Source organism: Erinaceus europaeus, chromosome 4 (genome assembly GCF_950295315.1).
Source record: "Erinaceus europaeus chromosome 4, mEriEur2.1, whole genome shotgun sequence".
Lineage (NCBI taxonomy): Eukaryota > Metazoa > Chordata > Mammalia > Eulipotyphla > Erinaceidae > Erinaceus > Erinaceus europaeus.
In genome coordinates this window covers 99,100,011-99,111,887 of record NC_080165.1, presented here as the reverse complement: position 1 = coordinate 99,111,887, position 11,877 = coordinate 99,100,011, and the positions used below count along the sequence as shown (strand labels likewise).

The 11,877-nt window shown below is 42.2% G+C and overlaps 1 protein-coding gene across 1 annotated transcript in view; it reads left to right on the top strand.

Moving 5' to 3' along the window:
• Positions 1–234: 234 nt before the first annotated feature.
• SLC2A3 (solute carrier family 2 member 3) overlaps positions 235–11,877 on the top strand; it is a 107,924-nt gene continuing 96,281 nt past the window's right edge. The window contains exons 1-2 of the mRNA XM_060190119.1: positions 235–296; positions 2,355–2,429. Of these exons, the coding sequence (XP_060046102.1) occupies positions 2,409–2,429 (21 nt within the window). The 5' untranslated portion in view covers positions 235–296; positions 2,355–2,408. The remainder of the gene's footprint in view (positions 297–2,354; positions 2,430–11,877) is intronic.

The window sequence follows — 11,877 nt, the reverse complement described above, 5'->3', positions numbered from 1 at the left end:
TGCAGCCCCGCTTGACATCTCGCGAAGCATCTTCCCTCCCTCCCCCCTGCAGGTGGGGAGCGGGGCCTCGAACCCGGATCCTCCTACCGCGGCACGCACGTGTGCGCTCAACCGGGTGCGACCCCCCCACCCCCGACCTTTTCGGGTTGCTTGTTTTTGTTTGCTTGCTTGCTTTTTAATTTTTCTTTTTCCCAAGATGAAAAAAAATTGATTTATTTTTTTGGATTTCCCTAGGCCATTCAGGATCATTTATTCAATGTTTTGTTTCCCCGGAAGAGCGAGAGGAAGAGAGGAAGGTGAGTGCCCTTGGCGGGACCCTCGGTGGAAACTTCGGACTAGGTGGTCATGGGCGGTTAGGAGTCCCATTGACTGGACTTAACGAACACTTAAAGTAGCATCTCTCTTAAAATAAATAAATATATAGGAGGTGGAAAACGCATTGGAATCTGGTTCTCATTATAAATAGATCTAACAAACAAACAAAGAAAAAACTTAAGAAAATGTATGAGCAGTTGTGGGTTTTTTGTTTGTTTGTTTTAAGAAAAAAGAGAAAGGCAGGAGTTTTTTTGTTTGTTTTTAACCAGAGCACTGTTCAGCTCTGGTGCGCGGGCGCACACGCGTGTGTGTGTGTGTGTGTGTGTGTGTGTGTGTGTGTGTGTGTGTGTTAGGGGGGTATTGAACCTGGGACTTGAGAGCCTCAGGCATGGGAGTCTTTTTTTAATTAAATTTGTTTACTTGATAAAGGCAGAGAGAAATTGAGAGGGAAGGGGGAGAGAGAGGCACCTGCAGCCCTGCTTCACCATTTGTGAGGCTTCTCCACCACCCCCCGCCCCCCCCCCCCCCCAGGTAGCGACCAGGGGCTTGAACCTGGATCTTTGTGCAGTGTAATGTGTGCGCCTAACCAGCTGTGCCACCACCTGGTCCCCATGGGAGTCTTTTTGCATAACCATTATTCTGTCTCTCTTGCCCAAGTTTTTATTTATTAACAGGATGGGGGCGGGGAGAGAACCAGAGCATCACTCTGGCACATGGGATGCCAGGGACCCAATTGGGGACCTCATGCTTCCAAAGTTAGCCCCTTACTCACTGCACCACCTCCCTGGCCTTGTGGGATTTTCCCCACAAACACACACACATACACAGAGAATGACCTAGAAGAAGAGCTGGCAGAGAGAAAACAAGACTCAGACTTGATCACCCGTTAAAGGACTCCTAACCCTGCCGCAGCTCAGTGAAGCAGTTTAGGCTAAAGAAGTACCTTATTGGGAGTCGGGCGGTAGCGCAACGGGTTAAGTGCACATGGCGCAAAGCACAAGGACAGGCGTAAGGATCCCAGTTGAAGCCCCAGCTCTCCACCTGCAGGGGAGTCGCTTCACAGGTGGTGAAGCAGGTCTGCAGGTGTCTATCTTTCTCTCCCCCTCTCTGTATTCCCCTCCTCTCTCCATCTTCCCCTCCTCTCTCCTTTCTCCCTGTCCTATCCCACAACAATGACAACCATAATAACTACAACAATAAAATAACAAAGACAATAAAAGGTAATAAATAAATAAATATAAAAAAGAAGTAGCTCAGGTTCAAGACCCCGGTCCCCACCTGCAGGGGGAAACTTCACAAGTGGTGAAGCAGAGCTACAGGTGTCTGTCTCTCACCCTCTGTATCCCTCCCTTCCCTCTCAATTTCTGTCTCTATCCAATAAATAAATAAATAAATATAATTTTTTAAAAAGAAGTAGCTTATTTTTCAAATATGTCAACTTTAAAAAATATATTTATTCACTTGTTTTGGATAGACTCCGACATTGAGAGGGAAGGGGCAAATGAGAGAGTGAGACAGACACCTGCCACACTTGTCACCTCTTGTGAAGCTTCCCCCTGCAGGTGGGGACCAGGGGCTTGCACCAAGGTCTTTGCACACTGTGATGTCTGTGTTCAACCAGGTGAGCCAGCACTTGATCCCTCAAACTGTTGTCAGCTTTTAAATGGCAAAATGGAGCCCCAACCACAAAGTCACAGACTTAAGAAATGGTCAAGTTATATAACCCGATCCCAGCTTACTTTTGCTGAGTGGGAGACTACCCAGAGTTGGAGACTTGAGCAGTGGCTGGCGAGTATTGAGGTTCTATCCTCACCACACTCAGCTTTTCCTTTTCCCCTTCCCAGGTCCCTTAATTTGATAAAATTCTCCCCACTGGCTACTGAACAAGTGAAAAGAGATGCACTAGCCCAAAATGAGTTAACATAACACACCCTCAGAATTACGTGAGTTTTCACTTTCTCCCAGGGGATTATGCCACAACCTGTTCTCTCAAAGAACTTAAGTAGAGCAGCTAAACGACTTCCAATCACAATTTGCAGGAAGCAGTGCCTTGAAGAGTAATTTGGAGGAGGAGACACCACGGTATAGCAGACATGGAGAGTGGCAAACAGGAAGTGAGTATTAATTGAATTTATGTCATCTTGATGTCAACTTATTTTTGTCATGGTTATGCTAATAATCACAGTATCTATCACCTTCCTAAACTTTTGTTACCTTGATAATGTGTGACATACATCGGTGGTGGTAGGAGAGACTGTTGTTGTGGTCAGTAGACTTGATATGTTTCCACTTTCTCTTCATAAGTAATATTTGTCATTCATTTTGTGCTGATATTATTTAGGATAATGAGAACGATAACATATCCATGTTCTGCATTGAAACTGCAAACAGACATCTGATCTTGAGGCTATTTTCTTGAAAAAGAAGCTATGGCTATAGCTATATATTCAACCAATTTTCAACAAGGGCACCAAAACCACTCACTGGGGAAAGGCTCTTTCTTGATTTAAGGTGCTCAGGGGATACAGTGAGTCCTGTGGTGCAAAATTCTGGATTTCTTCAGGTCTTTTAGTAGAAGCCATAACCAATGTGCTGACAATATAGTGGCCAGAAAATATGTACATTTTCTCTCTGAAGAGGATCAAAGGGGGACGCAACACTCCTTGCTGTTGCGGTGGTGACTTGGTGATGACAATAGTAGATATAAAAATAAAAAGGGCTTGAGTGGTGGCAAACCTGGTATGCCATGTTACAGTGCTGAAGTACCCATGTTCAAGCCCCCAGTCCCCACCTGCAGGGGGAAAGCTTTACAAGTGGTGAAGCAGTGCTACAGGTGTCTCTCTTCTTGCTCTCTCTTTTCTGTCTCCCCTTACCCTCTTATTTTCTGGCTGTCTCTATCCAACAAATAAAGATAATTTTAAAAAATTAAATAGAAAAAAAATAAAGCAGATCAGGAATTCAAAAGAAGGCATATCCAGCAGAGATTATTGAGCAACTAATGTCCTACTGAGAGAGAGATGTCTCTTTGTTTTGAAGATTAGTGGGTCATATTAAGCATTTAGGATGAGATGGAAAGTCCTGCCACCAAAGGTCCATTTGCAGAGGAATGTGCAGACTTATGACTAATTCCAGTCCTGGCCACAGTGTAGTATGGTAATGGTAATGGTATGGTAATAGTAAGGATAGGGTAAGGGTAAGGGTAAGGGTAAAGATATGGTATGGTATGGTATGGTATGGTATGGTATGGTATGGTATGGTATGGTATAGTATATTTATCAAAAATAACCCATTAAAAATGCTCTACTATCAGGGAGTCGGGCGGTAATACAGCGGGTTAAGTGCAGGTGGCACAAAGCACAAGGACCGGCGTAAGGATCCTGGTTCGAGGCCCCAGCTCCCCACCTGCAAGGGAGTCGCTTCACAAGCGGTGAAGCAGGTCTCCAGATGTCTGTCTGTCTTTCCCCCTCTCTGTCTTCCCCTCCTCTCTCCATTTCTCTCTGTCCTCTCCAATAACAACATCAATAATAACTACACAGTAAAACAACAAGGGCAACAAAAGGGAATAAATAAATAAATATTTTAAAAATGCTCTACTAACATAAATGTAAATTGGAGGGGCCAAGCAGTGGTGCAGCCAGGAGAATGCATATGTTACCATGCACAAGGACTGAGGTTCAACCCCTCAGTCTCCACTTGCAGAGAGTAAGCTTTACAAGTGGTGAAGCAACCCTGCAGATATCTCTCTCTCTCTTTTTTTTTTCTTATGAGAAAGATAGGAGAGAGAGAGAAAGAGCCAGACATCACTCTGGTACATGTGATGCTGGGGACTGAACTCAGGACCTCATGCTTGAGTGTCCAATGCTTTTATCTACTTAGCCACCTCCTGGGCCACAGTTATCTCTCATTTTATTTTATTTTATTCTCTTCTCTCTTCTCTTTCTTTTCTCTTCTTCTTCATACAGGAAAGGAGGCAGGGATGGAGGGAAGGAGAGAAGGAGAGATCCAGAGCACTGTTCAACTCCAGTTTATGTTGGTGCCTCCTTCCCTGTATGTCTCTCTTTCATTTAAACAAAATATTTTTTAAAAACATATGAAAATGTCAATGTGAGGTCACAATACATTTGCCAAAATGACTAAAAAAAATGGGCAAAAGATGTGAACAAACATTTTATTGACTAAGTTATGCAGGTGATAAGCACATGCGAAGATGTTCAACATTATTAAATGCTCAGAATGACTAACATTGAGAGAAGTGATAGTGCCATTCACTGGCAAGGTTTCAGAGAAACTGAATCACTCATAATTGAATAGCTAAAATGTAAAATGGTACTAACACTCTCGTAAAGAATGCCAGTTTCATGGGGGCCAGGCAGTGGCGCAGAGTGTTAAGTGCACATGGTACAAAGCACAAGAACCCGTGCAAGGAGCCCAGTTCAACTCACCCCCCACACACACACCTCTGCTCCCAACCTGCAGAGGGCTTCTTGCTTCACAAGCAGTGAAGCAGGTCTGCATGTAACTTATCTTTCTCTTTCCCTTTCTCCCTCTCTCTCTCTCCCTCCTCTATCAATTTCTCTCTGTCCTATTCAATTAAATGGAATAAAAATGGCCACAAGTAGTAGTGGATTTGTAGTGATGGCACTGAGCCCCAGTGATAACCCTAGAGGCAAAAAAATCAATTAATTAAAAGAAAAAAGTGCTCATATTACAAAATCAAACACACATGCACTTAACCATATGCATTTGTCTGGGTGGGGGTAGATAGCGTAATGGTTATGCAAAAGGACTCTCATGCCTGAGGCTCCAAAATTTTAGGTTCAATTCCTTGCAGCACCATAAACCAGAGCTGAGCAATGTTTTGGTCAAAAAACAACAACAACAAAAAACTTCCCCCATGTGCATTTGTCCCAGCAAAGTCAGTAAGCATTCACCTTCAGAGAAATAAAGACCTAATCATATAAAAACTTGTACATAGATGTTCACAGCAGCCTTTTAAAAAAATATTTATTCCCTTTTGTTGTCCTTGTTTTATTGTTGTAGTTATTATTGTAGTTATTGATGTCATTGTTGTTGGATAGGGCAGAGAGAAATGGAGAGAGGTGGGGAAGACAGGGGAAGAGCAAGATAGACACCTGTAGACCTGCTTCACCCCCTTGTGAAGGGACTCCCCTGCAGGTGGGGATGTGGGGGCTCGAACCGGGATCCCTATGCTGGTCCTTGTGCTTTGCACCACGTGCACTTAACCCACTGCACTACCACTGCACTCCCGCAGCAGCTTTGTTTGTCAGGAAACAACTGTGATGCCTCTTAACAGGTGTATGGTGAAATGATGGTACATTGATGCCATAGAATGCTAGTCAGCAATATAAAAGGAGCAGATTAGTTATTGATATATAAACAACTTGGGTGAATTTCAAGGGAGTTACTGAATGAAAAGAGGTTCTGACGTAGGCTACATATTATATCAGCTTGTTACAGATGAATGTTTTATGTCCCCCCCCAAAAAAAAAAAATCGTATGTTGAAACTAATCTGGAGTGTGGTGATATTTTCAGATGGGGCCTTTGAGAGGTAATTAGATCATAAGAATAGTCTTCTTGATTGGATTAGGTGTTTTCTTAAGTGACTTAATACTGACTTACAAAATTATAAGATAACAGGTTTAATTTCACACCTTTCCCACCACCAGAGCTATGTGTCCCAATTCCCTCCATTGGAAACTGCATTAGTTCTCCCAAAATCACAGATATAGGTTGACTGTTATTTCTATAACTTTCTATATTGATACATATTTGCCTGTTTTTTAATATGGCCCTGCCTGCTTTTCCTTACTACACCAGCTACTTCTGAGTTTTGTTTTGTTTTGTTTTTTTCTCCTTTCCTCACTTTGGGTCCTGATGTAATTGGAGTTCAGAACCCTCTGTTCATCTTTCCCCTAACATTTACCCCTCTGAGGGTAAGGACCAAAATTTTTTATGCGGTGCAGCTGATGGAAGGTCTGACTTCTGTAATTGCTTCTTCGATAAACATGGACATTGGCAGGTCAATCCATACCTCCATTCTGTTTCTGTCTTAACCTAGTGAGGATTAGTTTCACAGTAAGAAAATACAGAGCACCAACCCACTTTCTGTTAGATGAGGCACAGACACATGATGGCTGTGGAGAACTCAGTCAGCCGGCACTTTGACCTAAGACTTCCAGCCTTTAGAGATCTGAGAAGTAGTGTTTATTGTTTAAGTAACCCAGACTGTGGTATTCTGTTGTAGCAGTGCCAGCTAAAATAGGCTCTGTTTATTTATTTATTTATTTTTTAAATAATTTATTTCTTTATTGGGGAATTAATGCTTTACATTCAACAGTAAATACGATAGTTTGAACATGCATAACATTCCCCAGATTCCCATTTAACAATACAACCCCCACTATTTCATTCATCATTTTTCATGGACCTGTATTCTCCCCACCTACCCACCCACCCCAGAGTCTTTTACTTTGGTGTAATACTCCAATTCCATCTCACGTTCGACTTGTGTTTTCTTTTTTTTTTTTTTTAATAATTTATTTCTTTATTGGGGAATTAATGCTTTACATTCAAAAGTAAATACAATAGTTTGTACATGCATAACATTCCCCAGATTCCCATTTAACAATACAACCCCCACTATTTCATTCATCATTTTTCATGGACCTGTATTCTCCCCACCCACCCCAGAGTCTTTTACTTTGGTGTAATACTTCAATTCCATTTCAGGTTCGACTTGTGTTTTCTTTTCTAATCTTGTTTTTCAAATTTGGCCTGAGATTGAGATCATCCCATATTCATCCTTCTGTTTCTGACTTATTTCACTCAACATGATTTTTTCAAGGTCCATCCAAGATCGGCTGAAAACGGTGAAGTCACCATTTTTTACAGCTGAGTAGTATTCCTTTGTGTATATATACCACAACTTGCTCAGCCACTCATCTGTTGTTGGACACCTGGGTTGCTTCCAGGTTTTGGCTATTACAAATTGTGCTGCGAAGAACATATGTGTACACAGATCTTTTTGGATGGATGTGTTGGGTTCCTTAGGATATATCCCCAGGAGAGGAATTGCAGGGTCATAGGGTAGGTCCATGTCAAGCCTTCTGAGAGTTCTCCAGACTGTTCTCCACAGAGGTTGGACCAATTGACATTCCCACCAGCAGTGCAGGAGGGTTCCTTTGACGCCACACCCTCTCCAGCATTTGCTGCTGTTACCTTTTCTGATGTATGACATTCTCACAGGAGTGAAGTGATATCTTATTGTTGTCTTGATTTGCATTTCTCTGACGATCAGAGACTTGGAGCATTTTTTCATGTGTTTCTCGGCCTTTTGGATCTCTTCTGTGGTGAATATTCTGTCCAAGTCCTCCCCCCATTTTTGGATGGGGTTATTTGTTGTCTTGTTGTTGAGTCTGGCAAGCTCTTTATATATATTGGTTATTAAACTCTTATCTGATGTATGGCATGTAAAGATCTTCTCCCATTCTGTGAGGGGTCTCTTGGTTTGGGTAGTGGTTTCTTTTGCTGTGAAGAAGCTTTTTAATTTAATGTAGTCCCATAGGTTTATACTTGCCTTAGTCTTGCTTATAATTGGATTCGTTTCATTGAAAATGTCTTTAAAATTTATGCAGAAAAAAGTTCTGCCAATATTTTCCTCTAAGTATCTGATAGTTTCTGGTCTACCATCCAAGTCCTTGATCCACTTGGAGGCTCTGTTTATTTTTTTATTAATCAGATGAACTACTACCTGGCCCCAATAGGCTCTGTTTAAAGAACATTTTTTTAAAAAACATTTTTTATGTTTGTATTATTGGATAGAGACAGAGAGAAATTGAAAGGGAAGTGGAAGATAGAAAGGAAGAGAGAGACAAGGACACCTGCAGCACTGCTCCCAATACTCGTAAAGCTTCCCCTGCAAGTGGGGACCAGGGGCTTGAACCCGGGTCCGTGTGCACTGTAGTGTGTGTGCTTGTCCAGGTGGGCCACCACCTGGCCCCTAAAGAACACTTTTTAAAATGACAAAACTATGGTGGCGAACAGATTAATTTCTACTGCTAGTTGGAAGTTAGAGGTCACTGACTATGGAAGAAGGGAGTATGAAGCATCTTCCTTTTCTGGAGATGATCTTCTGATGTAACTGCTTTGTATCTTACCTGATGGGCATATGTATATGAATACCTATACAGTTAAATAGCAGATTGGATAGGAAGGTGAGGGGCTTCCCTTCTCTTGCTTTCAATGAAATGAGAAGTGAGAGTATCAGCTGGTAATGAACAAAGGAAAGAAAAATCTTGGACATGTGAGGAGAGAGGAAGAAGTGTGAAAATGCTGACTTTAGAAAATAGAGAGTGGTGGGGTCCAATAGTGGTGCACCTAGTAAACTGCACACATTACCATGCACAGGGACCTGGGTTCAAGTCCTAGTCCCCACCTACAATGAGGAAGCTTCACGGACAGCAAAAGTGCTGCTCATGTCTCTCTTCCTTCCTTTCTATCTTCTCTTCACAATTTCTCCCTGTCTGTATAAAAAATGGCCACCAGGAGCTGCAAATTTATTGTGCAGGTACTGAGCCACCAATAACCCTGATGGGAGAAAAAACAAAACAAAACAATTACTTGAGAAAATAAAACCGTACAGAACCATGCTTAGAGCCCTTTTGAGATTATCATCCGTGGTCCAGGAGGTGGCACAGTGGATAAAGCATTGGATTCTCAGGCGTGAGGTCCTGAGTTCAATCCCCAACAGCACATGTACCAGAGAGATGTCTGGTGCTTTCTCTCTCTTCTCCTATCTTTCTCATGAATAAGTTAATAAATAAAATCTTTAAAAGAGAGAGAGATTATCATCCTACAGTCAGTGTGAAAACAACTAGTGTGGTTGTAGGTTTTAGTGAAAAGAAGCAAACAGAGCAAGTAGAATTGGATTTGACCAAGAGTTTGGCTTTACCAAGAAATAACATTGAAGGGGAAGGGAAGAAGTACCAGGGAGACATAAGTTTATGCAGATAAGTGTCTAAAGTTATAAATCAAAAGAATTTAAGTTGGATGATGTGGGAAGTAAAATTACAAGGGTGATGGGCAGTGAAGACTTAATATGACTCATATAATAGAGATACTGTTTCTATTATTTATTTGTTATTGGATAGAGCCACCGCCTAGCCCTGAGATGCTGTTTCTTCTACTTGAAAAAAGTCAGATAGGAAATGTAATTGTGAGATGCAAGAAATAGGGGTTTGGGAAAAGGAGTTTGTTATGAATGACCAGGGAGGGGTAGGGTATCACAGTGGCAATAGGTGGTAAGGTAGGATACGAAACAAGATGCTTAGAAATGAGTGGACAAGGAATTGAGAGACCAATATATATAGCATAAATTGTCTTTGTAGATAAGAGTGGACCTGGAGGGGTGGATGGGCGGTAACGCAGAGGATTAAGAGCACATGACACCAAGGGCAAGAACCAGAGTAAGGATCCCGGTTTGAGCACTGGCTCCCCATTTGCGGGGGGTGGGAGGGGGTGCGCTTCACAAGCGGTAAAGCAGGTCTGCAAGTATCTATCTTTCTCTCCCTCTGTCTTCCCCTCTGTATTTCTCTGTCCTATCCAACAACAATGACAGCAATAACAACAATAATAACAATGATAAGCAACAAGGGCAACAAAAGGAAAAAAAATAGCCTCTAGGAGCAGTGGATTCATAGTGCAGCACTGACGCCTGGCATTAACCCTGGCGGTAAAAAAAAAAAAAAAAAAAAAAAAAAAAAGACCTGGAGAATGCATGAAGATGAATCAGGTTCTAAGATTTCCCGAGAGCAGGAGCATAAATAGACTATTAAAGCATTCTAGTGGGATGTACTTTATTTTTTAAAAAAATTATTATTGCTATTTTTAAATTTTATTCAGAGAGATAAAGGAAAGACCAGAGCACTACTCAGCTCTAACTTATTGAACCTGGGATTTCAGAGCCTCTGGCATAAGAGTCCTTTTGCATAACCATTATGCTGTCTCCCTAGCCCTTATTATTTTGAGCCAAATCACTAATCAGCTCTGGTTCATGGTGGTGCAGGGGATTGAACCTGGGACTTTGGAGCCTCAGGTATGACAGTCTCTCTGCATAACCATTATGCTGTCTACCTCCACCCTTGTCATCATTTTTTAGTTGATAGGGCAGAGAGATTGACAAGGGAGGGTAGATAGAAAGAGAGACATCTGTAGCACCCCTTCACCCCTGGTACAGCTTACCACTCTTCCACTCTTATGGGTACTAGGGACTTGAACCTGGGCCCTTGTGCACTCAACCAGGCACACAACCATCCAGCACCACAAATGAAATGTTAAATGTACCCCCATAGTACTTAGAGGATCAGGTACTTTGAGTTGGAAGATCAGAACTTGTTGGGCAAAATGACATTTACACTGGGCTTTGGCATTCTGAGAGAAATAGACTTGTAAAGATAAGCCAGACACAGAAAACGCTTACCAAAGAAGAGGGAGCTGACACCACTGTGTCCCGCCCACAGCCTGGTGCTTTTGCCCCCCAGCTTGCAGGCTTGTTGCTATGGTTACTAAGAGCATCCTCATTGTTGCCCAAATCTCTTTAATTGTAGACCACCAGGTGGCAGTATGTGTCCTTGAAGCACCCTTCCCAGGCCTATGGGTCTGGGAAACAGCTTATAGGACCCTAAAGGAAAACTGGAAATGGTAATCAAGGGTAAGAAAAGCTGATGGGAGACTTGTTAACTATGGCAGGGAAAGGACAATAAAGAAATCCCACAAAAAAAATACAGAAGTGATTTTCCCCCCACTGGTTTACTTTCAAAGTAATTTTGAAAAACTCTGTACTACCTTATACATTAAAAAAATATAAATATAAGGGAGTCAGGCAGTAACACAGTGGGTTAAGCGCACAGCACAAGGACCGACATAAGGATCCCAGTTCGAGCCCCTGGCTCCCCACCTGCAGGGGAGTCGCTTCACAGGCAGTGAAGCAGGTCTGCAGGTGTCTGTCTTGCTCTCCCCCTCTCTGTCTTCCCCTCATCTCTCCATTTCTCTCTGTCCTATTTAAGAACAATGGCATCAATAACAACAACAGTAATAACTACAACAACAAAGAAACAAGGGCAACAAAAGGGAAAATAAACAAATTTAAAAATTACATATAAATATAAAATAAATCTATCAAACGTAGATCACCATCATGTTTGAATGGTCATTAATTTCTACTGTGTAGTTGCCACATAAGTATTTGCAGGCTGTTACCAGCCATTTAGAGATCTTTGTGCAGATGAGGAAAAGCTGTCCTTCTGGGGAGAGCAGGGTGGCCAGGTTTCCCGAGAGATGCTACCTTTGTGCAGAGAGAAAGTCTCCCTCCTTCTGGCTGTGGCTCACAGTCTACCCAGGCTGTGCTTTAGATTCCAAGAAACTATACAACAAGGTTCCAACCTCCACTTGCCCCTAAACTTTAGAACTGTATACAACGGTGTTGTAGACTACTTCCACCCTTCAGTAAAAACCTTTGAGAGACACAACACAGTCAGTTTATG